At 44.8% G+C, this 16,113-nt stretch overlaps 2 protein-coding genes across 2 annotated transcripts in view; both read right to left on the bottom strand.

Moving 5' to 3' along the window:
• The window catches only part of LOC131265230 (uncharacterized), a 38,368-nt gene extending 36,028 nt beyond the window's left edge, over positions 1–2,340 (bottom strand). Inside the window, exon 1 of the mRNA XM_058267491.1 lies at positions 677–2,340. Within this exon, the coding sequence (XP_058123474.1) occupies positions 677–2,340 (1,664 nt within the window). The remainder of the gene's footprint in view (positions 1–676) is intronic.
• Positions 1,060–16,113, bottom strand: part of LOC131265225 (astacin-like) — a 197,042-nt gene continuing 181,988 nt past the window's right edge. Inside the window, exon 4 of the mRNA XM_058267486.1 lies at positions 1,060–1,070. The gene's annotated coding sequence lies outside the window, so the exon portion shown is untranslated. The remainder of the gene's footprint in view (positions 1,071–16,113) is intronic.

Raw genomic sequence — 16,113 nt, 5'->3', positions numbered from 1 at the left:
AGAAGTGAGTAATGGATGTAATGGCAAAGTACTTCATGCTATATTTATATTCTTTGTAATTCATTTATGCGTCAATTGCTGAATCAAGCCTTGAAGACATTACATTTTCCTCTTTCCTTTTTCTTTGTAATGAACTTACCATAATGAAATTAATTATTATTACTTGCAGCTCGTCGCAATGAATGGTAAATTATGTTATATTTTTATGTATCCAAATGATTTGCAATTTGAACAATGAAAAATGAATGAATAAATGCACTCATTTAGCACCTAAACGCCAGCACTAGCATTACGCATCATCTAAACGCTTCATCTACAGTATATTGTACCAAATCAAGCGAATCCCCAAATTGGAGACCCAAGTGGATGTAGTTCAGAAGGAAAGGCAAAAGAGGTTCAGTTTGGTTCCGGCATGGAAAAGCAATCAAACGGCATAACTACTCCCATTGGTCGATTGCTATATTTTTCCAGAGAAAGTATGTTTGTTTTTCTGGGGATCTCAATTATACAAACGCCTGGAGGCAATTTTCTCAGTCTGCAAAATAAACCTCAGTCCTGGGTATAATCCGTTTTAGATGAACGAAGCCCATGCTGAAGGACTCAACAGCACTGGTGGAAAAACAAATCATACAACGTGCTTTTTAAATAACTAAGGTCGCCCACGGCGACGACTCACCTGGTCAGCATGTTGGCACGGTTGACGGCAATTTCCGCCTCGACGCGAAACCGATCCTGTGCGTACCGGTCGACCACGCCCTCGCCGAGATTGAGAGCCGTCCCGGCGGTGCAGTTCGCCCCGAGCAGATGCTGGCTCTCGACGATCTGCAGGAACTGCGTCACCACGTCCCGGCCCTTCATCAGGTTGCGCCGGTTGTTGCGGCTCGTCTCGTCCAGCTTGTTGAGCTCGGCCTCCTCCATATGGAAAATGTTCGTCACGTCCACCTCGACCACACCCGGCTCGGAACCATCACCTAAGCCTCCGTTAGCCTCGATCTCTTCCGCGTCCTGCAGCAGCGGATCGTCATCCTGGGCCCCATGACCGGTCTCTCCTTCCTCACCCTCCGGCGATTCTACGTAGGCCGACGCACGGTCACTATCAGAAGGGTCGTCATCCTCCACAACATCATTCGAATAGTCTTCCCCGCCCGTTGGCCACGGCTGAACGGTGGATGATACAACTTGCTGTCCGTTCCATTCCACTTCGAGCCGGGATTCCGAATCGATCACGATTGGATCGGTGAGATGTTCCGAAGCACTGGGAGAAGTTTTTCTATGCTGTGTTATTCCTGTATCTTCAGCGAGTGCCACTCTTTCATCCCCGACCCTTCCTGGAATTACGCCTAACGAGATTAGTCGTTGATTGGATGCAAACACTTGACCCTCGGAAACCTTTGGTGGTGGCCGCGGGTTCCTCTGGGGCTCATCCCACGGGTTCAACTCGCCGTCGACCTCCGATTCTCTTCCGACGTTCGATTGCGGCCCGTCAATCGCGTTTCGCTGACGCTCTGACAGTGAAATCCTCACATTACTTGAACTTTGTGTTGGAGTAGGCCGCGCACTCGAAGAGCTCGTCGACCAAAACGGTTCCTCTTCCGGACGATTACTTCGATGGAAGCTGCTGGTCGTGGCTTCCGGGTCGTGGGATGCCTTTCGGCGCGAATGGGACCGTTTGGACGCGGAGCGGAACGGGACGAGCTCAATTTTCACCTCATCGAGATTCCGGTGCGACTTTAAGTACTCCAAACCCTTGTCGACCGTGCGACGAATGTTCTCCATTATTTCCTTCTTGATGAGCTTGCCCTCCTTCGGCGGAGGGTGGACGGTGGTCGGTGCGGAACCGGTTGGCCGCGTTGTCGACGGGTCTGCGGGATCCGAGGCGCCATTACGCCCGGGACTGGCGGCTCCGAAGCGCAGGTTGTCGAAATCACTCAGCTCTATCATGCGCTCCAGCTCCTCCGATTCATTAAACTGAATCGTGAGGGTACCTCCGGCACTCCCGGCATTCCCTCCACCGTCGGTGGCCGCACCGGATCCACGCCACGGAACCGACTGTGCGGATGAGCTGGAGGATGGCGATGGTGATGATGATGAAACAATCGTTTGCTCATCGTTGACAACCGCACCGCTCCCACTGCCGCCACTGGCGTCGTAGTCCAGCAGCGTAAAGTTGTCGAACACTTGCAGGCCCCACCGGATGTGGTCCTTCTCGCTCGAGTGCCGGACGCGCGATCGGCCATGGCGAATGATTAAGTACTCCGAGCTCGAACACCGGCAGAAGTCCGCCGCGAAGCACACCAACGACAGGACGGTGAAGAGCACGAACTGACACTGACATAACATTGTTAAACGCTTGGGATGCTGGCCGCCTGCCGCACCCCTCTTCCTGCTTCGCTCTGGCCCTCCTCGGACGGTTCGCGGGAGGCTTCTTACAGGCGGTGTAGAACATTGAGCTCGTTGGCACTCATCACGGAACACGGCGGGGCTGTGCCACAAAATACGTCCCTCCGGGAGGGATACAGCCACCACACTGAGGGTAGCCTCAACTACACGTACATACAAAGCACACACATGCACATATACACCCCACACAAAAACTCTCGATGAGAATGAACAATTATTTCCACACGACCATGTATTGTTTTAAGCACCTCAACAGATTTTTCCACGGAGCACAACCTTCACACTGTCCATTGAGCAAACACTACACGCGGTCAGGTTCATGGACATCTACCGCATGACTGCTCTTCTCACCCAACCTACAACATGGCCTGAAACAAATACAAAAAGAAACACCCTCCTGAAACCGTGCCGTATATAATTCTCGACCGAACTTCGAACCGCTTTGCCAACCCGAGCCTTTGCTTCCGCTTGCCGATCACCGTGTGGTACTGCACACAACATCCGGCGGGAGCAATTCTAGCAACTTCCTGTTGATTCAAGCAAATTGTTTTATCACGTAGCAGCCATCGGCAGGATGCCTCCTGTGATGGGTATCCGTTTCCGCTTGTCGTTTGTCTACTCTAGCTCATGCAAATCAGCTCAACTACGTCCGGATGTCTGGTACGGTCCATCGAGGCAATATTTGTGTTCGTGCATCTAACTCGAACTCGTATCTGCTTCACCAATCCATCAACGCTCGGACCCGGTAAGGAACACACTCGAAACCACCTCAAAAATCAGTGATCTTCCATGAAGTACGATTGAGGCAGCATTGATTTTCCATTGATTGATATTTCATCTTTTGAACTCGTTACGCTGCAGAGATTGCTTTAACAATCTGCAAACTATTCTTAGAAACTCGGATGCCTGATGTTGCCTGAAGCCTTCTTGCGCCGCACACGACTTTCGTTTACTTGTTCGAGCGTCATTGAAACTGTCACTGCAACAACTGAGGTTTGGAAAAATCTGAAAAACGAGAGAAAGAGAGAAAAAACGATAGCCATAAGTAAATGCCACCGTACCATACTTCTACGAGGAAATGTTAGATGATTTATTTAACGCAAATATCGTGCAAACCAGTACGATTCGTTTGAGAAGTTTTTCCTGTCGAACGTCTAGAACCAGCTTGGTTTTTCTTTCCTACCAAAACCCGCTTGAATTTGCTGTCATCGACAGTGGGTGGCAAATTATATCGCTCGAAATAGGAAAATATGAAACCAGAAGCACAACTTTACTTTACATTACTTGGCCCCACTTCACGTTCACAGTTCTCAATTTTTATGGCCGGCAACCATCTTGGCGGAAGAAAAACCAATCAATTTGCCATCTGCGTAGCGCTGGAACGGAAGATTTCTTTTTCACTTTGAATTTGAATGCTATGGTAAGGAAACATTAATTTCCTCATTGGACTATTATGATTGATTTGATGCTTTTTTGGTAGGTGCTTACTAGAAGTTTGTGAAGAAAAACTTTCATGAAAATATTGATATTCGAATACAATTCTTTCGGATTTATTTTTGAATACTATGAATTTGAACTCATCATGACCTTTCAGAGTGTTAAGGATATTAGGATCAATGTCTATTTATTCCTAGAAAAATATAAAACTTATCTGAACTGTTGTCAGTATTTCCATTCGTTCCCTTAAACTCCGTTGCCTCCAAAACGAAACTTTCAGCAGATGCTTTTATTTGTTGTTTAGTTTGAAGCAATGGCAAAGCTTCTGGCCCGTGCAAACAAGCCAAGGAAACAACCGACTCTCCGTCATACGTTGGAATGTTGGTTCAAATTTCATCGCTTGTAGGGTAAATAAAAAAGGATTATGGAAACGGAATGGGAAAACGTCAAGCTCACAATTAACACTCGAAGGGAAAAGGGATTCCTATATGCTTTGTTCTGTCCTTCCCGATAGTTTTCCAACCTCCAATCGGATGTGTAAGTATCGAATAAATCGATCCAAACCGTAAGACCTCAGAAATAGATGAAGCTGGGTAGAAAAGAAAAACCCTTTGGGATTGTCTGCAAGTGCAATGTGCTGAAGCCGAGAGCAAAACGACGAAAAAGGAAAACGTAATGGAAGGTAATCCCCAACAAATTCGCACCGTGGAAGATAGTTGGATGGTTTAGAAAGTAATAATAGAAAATCGATTTCTCTTGCCCATTCAACCTTGTCCGATGAGCCCGTCCGATGTGAAGTGTTTCCCAAACAAAAGCGTGAACCATTTTCTTAGATTGAAAACCGTACAAAATCGGTAGGATAGCCAGAACTACATTTTATCGATGGATTTGAAATAGTTACCAATCTTCCACACTCATAGAAATTGCAGTTCAGATAGAGGAAATAAAATTAGTATATACTTTTGAAGCACTTTCGCAGAAAAGTCATATGAAATTGTCAAGTGGCTCAATGGATTGATTCCATTCTTTTTTCAATATGTTGTAGATAGTTTTAGTCTTGATCAAAAAACAATCGATTTTTCATTGAATTTTTTTATAAACAAAATAATAAATCAGCAATATTCATCCCGATCCCAAGTTTGTCAGTTAAAAACTTATAGTATTCATGAACAAACCTTTTTTTAGCTTTTTAAATCGATTACATTATTATACTGAGCACTGGGTGATTCGGAGAAGCAATTGGGTTTGTTAACCTTCACGAAAGGTTCAATCTTATATTCAAATTACCCCATCAGGGCTTAAAGGTCGTACCGGTATGGCGACCCGTCTGCCAATTTCGTAAAATGCGTGGAAACTCACCGTAACCTCGTTTCTAATAATGCGCATGAACGAGTTAATTTTACAACAACTCACCAAACGCGACGGATCGCGTGGGCATAAAATTACAGTTTGATTCAAGAACAACAACATCATCACCGACACGGTAAGCACGTGTTTACGGTGCTGTTCACATGTTTCCGGGCTGGATCCATGGTGATCGAGAGAAACGAATCAACGAACGACCTGCTGGTCGTCCCGAGTTTCACGCAGTTATGAAATTAATTTCTTCGTCCGTTCGGATACGGTTTGGTTTGCGAGCACGAATGATGAATTTTTATGGTAATGAGGTTGAATCCACTTTCCACCAGGGATGGCTGGTCGTCGGACGGAAATGATATCGAACCGCGTCGCTGCCGGTGACGTCTGCTTCGTCGTTTGTGGCTTGGCTTTCCATCTCTCCTAGTGAAAGGACGCAAAGCGGATCCTGAACCTCGGCGGGTCTTCGCCATCACCGGCCCTGGAGTGCGCCGTTATTTGCCGTGGCAACTGTCTCCGGCATGATCCCCGATGCCCTGATGATGAACTCATAATGAGCTCCGTTTGGGTTGGCTCCTCTCGGACCGTCCTCTCGGTGGGGCCGTTTGATAACCGACTGGGACGAAAGTTTAGTTTCATTAATTTTTAATTATCTTTTTCCATCCCAGTTTTACCATCCACCTTTCGCAGACCGGTCATTTTCTTGGCAACGGACAGCGTTGTGTTGTTCTGGAGAACTGCAGCCAGCGAGAAACTTCAAGGTATTTGGAGGGTGGTATTGAACAAAAAGCCCGCGGTGTGGACTTATGGGAAATATGAAATTCCAAAGGGGAAAGAAGTATCCAAGCCAGACGCGGTAAAACGTTCAACTTTGAGCTCTTAAATCTTACCAACAGGACAGGAAGTTTTCAGATTTTTCCTCGGATTTGCCTGAAAACCCCCGATTCTTTTTTTCATTCGGGATTGATTCTTCGATTATGGAAGAACTCTCGATCAGTTAGTCTTCCTTTCCATCGTCGCCTGAGGAAGAACCGACTTTCGAGTTAAGGTTTATGAAAGAGGGAGAACATTAATCTTTGCCCGAAGCTGGATGCCATCACCGGTTCACAGCGTTATGGAAATTTCTTTTCGCTTCTATTAAACGAAGGTAAACATTACACAAATCGGGTTCGGTGTGTTTTGGGTTTTTTACATCATCCTTGAAACTCCAGAATAATGTACGTTTACCATGGCTTGCGGGATGCTGTGCTGAAATTAATCCGTATTTTCTAAGCAAACCAGCTTTCCATATTTTACCAAGAACCCGGCTTTCCAACCGACAGCTCGACAGCTTTGACGTTTGCTTCTCATAATGAGGATACTGCTGCTTTTACCATCTTCACAAATGGCATTCATTTGCTGCAAGGCATCAGTGGAGATGACGACGCGTATTTGACTTTGAACCCTGTTTTCCAAAGACATGGTTTTGTAGCACACCAGGCAGAGAGACTGCTATCCGGAGTGCTGCCGATGACATCGTCTATAACCGTTTGCTTAACGACAGTTCCAATGAGCTCAGTTTCCCCAGTTCACTTTAAGGAAAGCTTCGTTTCGTTGGATTTAGTGCCATGCAAATAGACTAAACCAAGTAAACAGCGGTAACTTCGAGACTCCCCGTAAACCTTAAGAGGTTAGGTCACTGCTTGGAATTTGAAATGCGTTGCTGAAGGTTTACCATCCCGGGTCGTAACATTCGGAGGCATGGAGAATGTGGTTTCGGACCCGAACGCTCCAGGGTTGGGCCACGTGCAACGACGCGACCGGATGCCCATGTCTGTCAGTTTGTTCAATCGTTCGGTAGCGCTTTCGCCACATACGAGCGCGTCCGCGAAACATAGCCCAAGGTAAACCCGGTACAAACCTCCGGCGAGGCGTTACTGTCAAAACCAAGCAAGCAACATGGGGGTCTAAGGTAGGCACGTTGTCATTTGCGGAATGTGGTCGAGCGCCGATGAACCCTTTGGGGTGTGGCTTCGTGCCTGGCATAACTTTCCGCGGTTGGATGCGTAGCCCGCCGGGCTTTCCAACGGGAGGTTGTCCGTCCGAAGCGCCGTCAGAGTCACGTCGATTCTCGACCGCACGAGGCATCCATGCCGGGAAATTTAACCCCCATTAAAGGCTGCAGCAACCACGGAAATGGCGTTGATTGGTGGTGTTCCTCCCGAAACACGAGTTTTGTCCCAAACCCGCCGTATCGTCAATCAAAACAAACACCTTCATGACAGGACGGAAGCGTTGTTGACCCTCACCACGAACTGCTACTGCCGGGAGACTAGCTCCTATCCTAAAATTAATTTAATAATCTTACGATATTATTCTCCATGCGTCAAGATGCCATAAACTATCAGGATTTCCTCTTCCTCTGCCGTTTCATCATGTACACATCGTCCCTGGAGAGCTTGAGGATGGAAGACTCGATAAATTAAATTTTGTCATTACGCCATTGCGCCTAGGGACACTCCCGTCGAGTTTCGGTGCGGTGTCTAAAATGCAAAGTGAATTAGCGCTAATTTCGCAGATGGAATTTAGTCGATGGAAAATCCGTAGGTGCAGATTTGTGCCCACGATTTTTCGTTAGTTTATGGATGTTTGTGTAACGCTAGCGTTTGTCAAACTTCCCGAGGGAATTTGCTGTTTGTGCCATTTTGCAAATCAGCCTAACACTATTAGCAGGTTCAGAAAACATTCCTATTTGGCTTTGATACTGAAATGCGTTGCTAATACAGTTTTGCTGTCTAACGTATACTTACGGTTTTATAATATTCTAATTTGATACCCTAAATATATCGGGTTATAGTTGTAACCTTGTAGGTGGTAGCATGGGCTTACCACTTCGACGACGTGGGTTCGAATCCCAACCGAGACAGGATCCTCCCCTGTACGAGAGGACTGACTATCCACGTACAACAGGGAAACAAAAAATTTGTGCAAAATAGTGATTTCTAAAATTTGCGGATGACAAGAAGAAAATATTCTCCTCATCAATCCATAGTTAGATCTAATTCCTATCAAACTAAAGATAGATCTCATCTCAGCTGAAGCAATCAAACATAGCTTGCAACATGTTCTGCTCTGCTACGCTTTGTTTGAAATGACTCTCCAGAGGGCCATCGTTTTCTCGATGACACATGTTTTATGAGCTGTCCGGAACCTCCGATGTTCGTGCTGTCCTTTTATAGAAGACACAATTCAACATCGACATGTTGTCTCGTGTGGAGAAAAGGGCATAAAAATCACAAGAGGTTCAGTAGTGCGAAAGTCTGAACTCTCAGCGACTGAACGTGCGATCCTCAAACAGTCTTTCTCCTTACCATCATCGCCTTGATTCATCTCCACCTCATTCATCACCCAAAATTACGTTTATCGACTGGTTGCACATGAGCTTGAGACAAGGGAAGAAAAGGAAAATTCTTCTTTTGTTGCAAACATATGGCATGTATCGCATGAAGGAACGAAAAGCCGAAATCTTCCATTCAAAGTCGGAATCTCAGTTATCGTGAGACTGGAAACACAGTCATGTTTTACCCAAATTGCCCCCTCACTACCACCAACTCATGCCAATTGCCTGGTGAGAAAATGTCCTACACGTGCCACATCCAGGCCATCCTTCGCGCCGAAGTTTGATTCAATCCACTAAACTCATTAGACACTTTGCAACAACTTTGAATGATGCTGTTAATTAAATTATGTCAATTGAGGATGATTCGTTTCTTTTTCACTTTATTGCTCCTCAGTTTAATGTTTCCGTCCAGAGAGGATGTTGTGGCGTTGGTAACGAAGGGCCGCGAGAGCAGCATAAAATAAAGCCCAAGAAAAGCTGCAAGCTATTGGGAATGAATTGAAAAAAGTTGGAAGGTCTATGCTTTAAAAAACAAACGGTTGTTTGACATATTTTCCCATCCTAAGCCCCCACGCTTTTCCGCCGATTTTTTCAATTGCAAGGCGGGGAACATTTGCTTGACACCTTGGTGATAAAATTATGCTTGAAGGGAGCAGACAGAAAACACACACACAAAAACTCGGGAGGAGTAATGTTCACGAGTCCTTTCGTGCAAAAACCATACTCAATGGATGGAGAAAATTAAATGGCAACACACAAGTATGGTGCAGGGTTTTCCTGGAACACTTTGGCGTCGGTAAGCTGCTTCTCGTGTCGAATCGTATTCTGTGCGCATTGAGGTGGTTTCATTTGGCCAACATTTAAAGAGTCTTCTACTCTTTAAGAAGTGTGTGAGATAAAAATGTGGCGTTACAGCTGCGATCAGGGAATGTTCCGCACACCACGTGTAACGATTCGAGGCTCAAGCTTATATAACGGTGAACCGAGCAAACTTGTCAGAAAGTTCACTAATTGGCCCAATTACAAAACTTATCCGTCATATTAGGGTGTTGTTTGGCGATGAGCGATGCCACAGTTTGACAGCATATTGCCACCATTCCGGGAGCAGTAGTTGAGAAGAAGCATTTGCGGGACGTGGGAAATCTCCATTCCGCAGCGATAATGTGATGTGAGTTTAGGCTGTTGGCAACCCAAAATGACATGCTCCACTTCATTTGGAAGGATCTCATCTCGCATCGCACGTTACGAAGAGAGAGTTAACTTGTTTCCTAAAGGAGGCACTAACGAAGCACTCTGGTAAGCAGCTTTTAATAAATAAACAGGTTAATGGTGGACGAAACGCAAACACAGCTGGCGCACGGGGGAAGTACGATGCACATTCATAGCAAATCACCCGGTAAAGGTGCTGACAACGAACTACTGCTCAGAATGAAACTTTCCTAATCCGGTTAGATGCATCAGGCGCTGCTGTTTATGGGCACTGTTTAATGTAATTTCGCTTTCGCTGGGTCGTTTCAGGAGATAAAATGAGCATACAGTTTCATTAGATTTGATTTCATTCTAGAAGGATGTTCAGGGCTGAACAAAAAAAGGCAGGAAACAAGAAATTGTACATTTTTTACTCTAACTCGAAACATCAACTCGGTGCTCGAAACACGCTTATTCTGTTGCTAAAAGGAAGTCACGATTTTTGTAGTAGTAGCTTCTCGAAAACATTTCCTGTAGTTTCTCGGATCATTTATCGATCGATCGACGTAACAGAAGAGATTTAAAAAAATATGTAAAATACAAAATCCGATTAGAGAACCTCAAGTATTCCAGTTTTTGCGAGGCAGAATGGAAATTTAAATTTCAAAACACTCTCGCAACCGCAAGATCTGATCACAAACCACCAGAAGACCGGCCTTAAAGTGGCAATGGCTAAACCCAATGTGAAGCTTCGACACACATATTTGACGCGCTTGTCGCTTCGTTACCGGAACGCTAACAACGTGTCAGAAGGTGCCAACGTTGCCTGGCAGACCGTGATCGACAAGCGGCGTACAAGAAGGACATGCTGTTCCATCCGGCCATGTGCGACAAGCAAAAGGAAAAACAACACTTTGGATTAGTGACTACATGCATACAAATGGGTGCAAAATTGAAATATCTCCATACATAACCATGACCAAGGGGCGGAAAAGCCCCGGGACCACGAAGGACCGATCGATCCGGATGACAACCCCGGGTTGTGTTCGGGTCCATGAGAATATGGGGAAGCTTTGTTGGACCCGCCTTTCGTCACAAGCGCCTACGATGATGGTCTCGATACGGAACGCAAATCCCTGACAAGGAATAATTTTCAACACGTGTTTTTCGGGGACCGGAGCAAGGCCAGGAAAAGGTGCTCAGAAGAATGGACCGCAGCACCCTAAGCCAAAAACCGATAACAGTGGAACCTTGGTAGAATGTTCCTTAATTTTTTTTTCGTTTGTGGCTTTTTTGTCTCTTGAAGTCAGCCGAGAAAGGAATTTTATCGAGACAAGGAACGTTCCATGGAAAGTCGGGTGTAAAAGGTGACGAGATGAAAAGAAAAGGAGGAAACACCGAAATTTCTACGTTCAAATGAAACGACCAGCTTCTGCAAGCAGCAAAATCGATTGGCTCTAACCAACGGTTTCACGACCAACTCATACTATCGAGAACAGGAATCTGGTTGGTAGGAATCATACGCGTTGACAAAGCGAACGTCACATGAATGATAAATGTCAAGCTTATGAAACCCGCAATAAAGAAAAAGGAGGATAAAATACCACATTTTTCTCCCGTGATCCTTTCCCGCGCTTGCTCGGCAGTAGCCAGGCCCAAACCCAACTTCGAAAACGATCCACAGAATTTGAACACAACGATGTAGTGAAATGGAATGAAGGCTGCTAAGCCCGTGCAATAAAGCTTTCCGAGCTAAACAGTGTTGCTAGAAAATTCCTACCCCAAATGTAGGCCCGAAATCCCTAATCCTCCGATCGCCAGGCTCCAGCTCCATATAGCCTCCGTTACGCATACTTTACGACGAATCCATCTATTTCTTATCATCGACAGCAGTTTTGCTTTTTTGTATCCGATTCGGGCGCTTATCCTGGATTCTCTCCTGTTTTAACCTTGCTCGACGAAAGCTATGTGAAACGTCACCAAATCGAAACAGGAAGTGTGAGATCGTTGCCATGACCATGATTGACACCATGACTGAGTTTTTCTTTTAGTTTTGTGTTTTTTTAGATTTACAGTTTTTCAACGTTGATTGAATGGTCACGATTTGTGGGGTATAAAGCTGAGTGGTATTCTACGATAGAGGAAATAGGTAAACGGGATGCGACTATACTGAACGATGTATGCTGAAAATACAACAATATTTCTAAGCTTCATTAGATTTCCGTAAAATAAATATCTTAACAATATATAAACAGTTAAACTGCTCCAGAAATTCTTTCCTGAGTGAATTACTGAAGCTTTAGGTTCAACAACTAGGAAAACCTCGCTCTAGTTCATTTCAATTCGGGATCAGAACAATAACACGAAGCGGAAACTGTTTACCAAGTGAAATTGATTTTGTTATCCAAGTCCCTGTCGGAATATAGTTCGTGCTCATGTGAACGTCAAACAGGATGTTATGCTATGTTGTGTGTTGTGAATGAAAAAATTAGATAGACGCCTAAAGCGAAGCAAAAAAATGAAAATCGCTTCCTTCCTGCCAGCTTCGCAACTAGTTAGGTTACGGTTTGAAGCCAGGGGTTTTTGCATTGATCATTTACACGAATCAAAAGCTGATTGAACGCCGATGGCGAACGTACATGGAGTTCCATCCCTTATCCCATAGACCCATGCTAATCAAATCAATGATTCCCCGTAGTTTAGGAAGGAAATCCGATCGGCCTTTCCGGTTGCGAATCATATTCAATTATGTATTGTATATTCACGTTTGACGGGAAAAAGGGAGCACCAGCAAACTGAACATGAACTGTGAACAAGTTTATTTCTACTTGGTACTGCTTGTCATGTGTCTGGAGTGTATTCAGGCAAAAACTGGAGAACGATATTTGACTGAATGTTTACTACACGGTTGTCCATCACATGACTATTATCTATGACAATTGGCAAGTATTTGCATATTCTTGTATGTGTGAAAATAAATTCAAGAACTGAAGTTTTATATCAATTTGGCATCCATTCGGGGTTTGTAAAGCTTAATGTATGCTGTTTCAAGCTGTGTTTCAAGTTCCATCTACACAGTTTGAAACAGCTTGAGTTTCATATTTATCCGCGTCGTCAGTTGAACATCGCTAGACAACCACAAAATATTTTACGGAGTAGAGACATTTGTACTCCACAATATAACATCGCTGTTGGTGTGCTGTTAAAGAGACAAGTCTCCGGTTTCACGTGGCATTTCGTTGCCGACCAACTAAATCTTAATGCCCAAACGGACTCACTTTACATCGATAATATCTAACGATGCAAACTAATTGGTAACGAAACACGCATGCCCAGTTAAATTGGTGGTGGGTTTCGTTTTCGTTAGGTTTAATAGTAGGATTACAGCTAATACCATTATCGTAGGCGGAACATAATACGGTGGCTCCACTTCAGGACGGTAGCAGGAGGCTATAAACACATCCATCCTACGTTCAACACTTCCGTTGGTCACCGAGCAAGGCTTTAAATGAGAGCAAGTTATAATCGTTTCAGTACCTATCGTTTTCTCATGCGTGTGAAGCCGAAGGCGTTCGGGAAATTTCCTACTCATTTTCCTTGTCTTTGTTTTAGGTTGTATTTTAAATTGAAGTAATTTATATGTCTTTTTATTCCCTCCCAATCATCATATATTTTCGCCGCTTCATTTGCATGTTGATTTTATTCCGAACAACACTCAATGCATCAGGAACCAAAATGATATTCTTTCCCATAATTACGAGAAATCTCGCTAAAGAATTTTCAAACGTATTTAAGTAAGTTTTGTGTCAAAGCTATGTATCGTTACAAAGCCTCTTTCGGTTTATCCAATATTTAACAGTTTTCACATTTTAGCAAGAGATGTAGAGATAAGCAACATGCAAGATACGAATCGCTTTAAATGGTGGTAACGTTCAGAAGATGTCATCGCCACCCGCGGCCCAACCTATCACCCACCACATTTGCATGCATTGTAAGCCCTATTCAAAGCCACATATTCACGTCAAGTTGTTAAACGCAAATTTCCCCCGACGATGCTGCATCAACCCAGGCAGCACCACAACACCCAGCCGCTGGAAAATGTGGTTACAAAAATGCTAATTACGCTGACTTAACAGCCCCCGAGCGGCGTCCTTCCGGCGTGGAGATGTAACTTGGACCGTCGTGGGAGCGACGTTGTCGACGGTAGGACAAATATTGCCAATTTGACTTGCTAAGTGACGACGATTGCCACTATTTCGAGGCGTGCTGCTTCCAAAGATGTTGGTGCATAGGATTAAACCAACCCGGAACCACTCTTATCTAAGATTAGCCTGCGGGATGGCATTGTGTTCCCGGTGGAGGACCATGCTGCACCCAACTATTGAAGGAACCGTTTGCATAAAAGAATCCCTTTCTAAGCAGATTATGAAACTTGTGTGAGAGAGTGTGCAGGATCATTACTGAAAACTCTCCAACACACATTTACGATGATGTTTTGCTCATAATAAAGTTTAGAATAGTCTTCCCACCAATAGTGTAATTATTTAGGCATAAAAAAGGATTATCCTCAATTGCAGCCACTAGCTCACTTTTTCTATCAAAACAAGTTAGATGATCAATTCAGGCTGCTATTAAACCCTCACTTATTTTAATCCAAAGACCCAAGGAATGTTTCCCGGATGCAGTATTAACACTTCCCTCGAGATTGGGTAGGATTATTTTACCATCAATGCGTAACGTAAACATCCATCGTTTACATCGCACGAGGCTCATTGTCAGCTTTCGAGCCGTTGACCATTAGCAATAGCATCATATTACTTCCTTTCCGCTGTTGAAGCAGCTTTCCAAACACTCTGGTGCCTCTTCCGGTGAAGACGGCGCAAAAAAAACAGCCCACCATCCATCGCTTCAAGATCCAATATTAAAGCCCTGGAGAGTCTGGTGGTCAATGAATATTTTCTTGCTTATTTTCCCCGATCGCTCGCCGTTTACGAGTGGAGCTCGAGGGCTCAATATGGGTCACGAAAGATGCGATTGGCTTGGCCCGTGAACATAACCGTAACATTAATGATAACGGTTATGAAGCGTCTTTGCCTGGTGCTTGCTTCGACCGACGTCTCTTGAAGGGTCGTTTTTGTTTGGATCTGCTGCTGGATGGTTGAATAGGTATTGAGGATTCCTTCCTTTCGTTTTCGTTTATTTTCAGTACCATCCGTTCACCGGAAGAGGATCGATTGCCAGTGCCGGAGGCATCGGAATGATTGGTCGGTCGTACGTACCGTTGGACAAAGATAAAGCCCTGGAGCCCTACTTACTTGGAAATGTTTTGCGGGCTCGAGCGGCGCATTTCGCCGAGAAAGTGAAATCTTTCACGATACCAAAACCACCTTTGGCCTCTGGCATCACTCAAAGCATAATGTAGCGGGCTCGTCTGGCAAGCCGTAACGTCGAGCCGCCTGGCCAATCATAAACAGGCTCGAGGGACGGCGAAATTACGCCATTTTGATCCAGCTAACCACACGACGAGAATGCCAATTGTTCCGAAACCCAGAGCAACAACCCACTTCGTCCCAGGAGGAAAAACAGCGAATCCTTCTGCCTTCGTGGGTTTTCAGGACTCCTTTGCATTCCGAACTATTTCGATGCTAATAACCGGACCGAGCCTTGGGGACGTCGTCAAGCAGAATCTCTAGGGTTGGAGGATGATGGGAAGGTCGAAAACGAACGGAATGCTCATCATCTCTGATGACGCCTTGGCTACGCCAAGGTTGACGAAGACGATACAAAAAAAGGACAACACCGGTCCAATCAGAAGCGGAACGATCTATTCCTTTTTTCCCGGAATCCGGACTCCAAGACCAACGTGGACATTCGTGGCCAAGAATTTATTCCAGGGATTTTCCCCGAAAGCATACTGTTTTCCCTCCAACGCTTCCAACATACTCAGTGGGCCGACGGCAATTTTCAATCTTCTTCTCCATTCTTGTGGACAAAATTGTTCCAGGCAAACGGTAAATGCGTTTCCCAGTGTTGTTGCGTACTTTCGTGAGCTTTTCCGGCCTTGGTTGAAAAATGATTCCCACCGGTTCGAGAAAGGAAGCGAAATGTAAAACGAAGTAACGCGGACAAATCAATTTATTTTAATGGCGGCTTACGGTTCGCTTGGTCAATTTTTGAGTTTCTCTGGCCTTACCATTTTCCTGCCAAACCAAAGACATAACTAATGAATATCGCATTTGATGCAAATATCGTAATTTCTCTCATTTCACCATACGGAATCTCGATAACATTGTGGGTCACCGAAGAAAAATGGAATAACCGGGAAATGTTCTCCATGTTTCTCGAAAGGAAAA

The sequence above is a fragment of the Anopheles coustani genome, chromosome 2 (assembly GCF_943734705.1).
Source record: "Anopheles coustani chromosome 2, idAnoCousDA_361_x.2, whole genome shotgun sequence".
Lineage (NCBI taxonomy): Eukaryota > Metazoa > Arthropoda > Insecta > Diptera > Culicidae > Anopheles > Anopheles coustani.
Note: the sequence above shows the minus strand (reverse complement) of the source record. Positions and strands in the feature narration are given on the sequence as shown.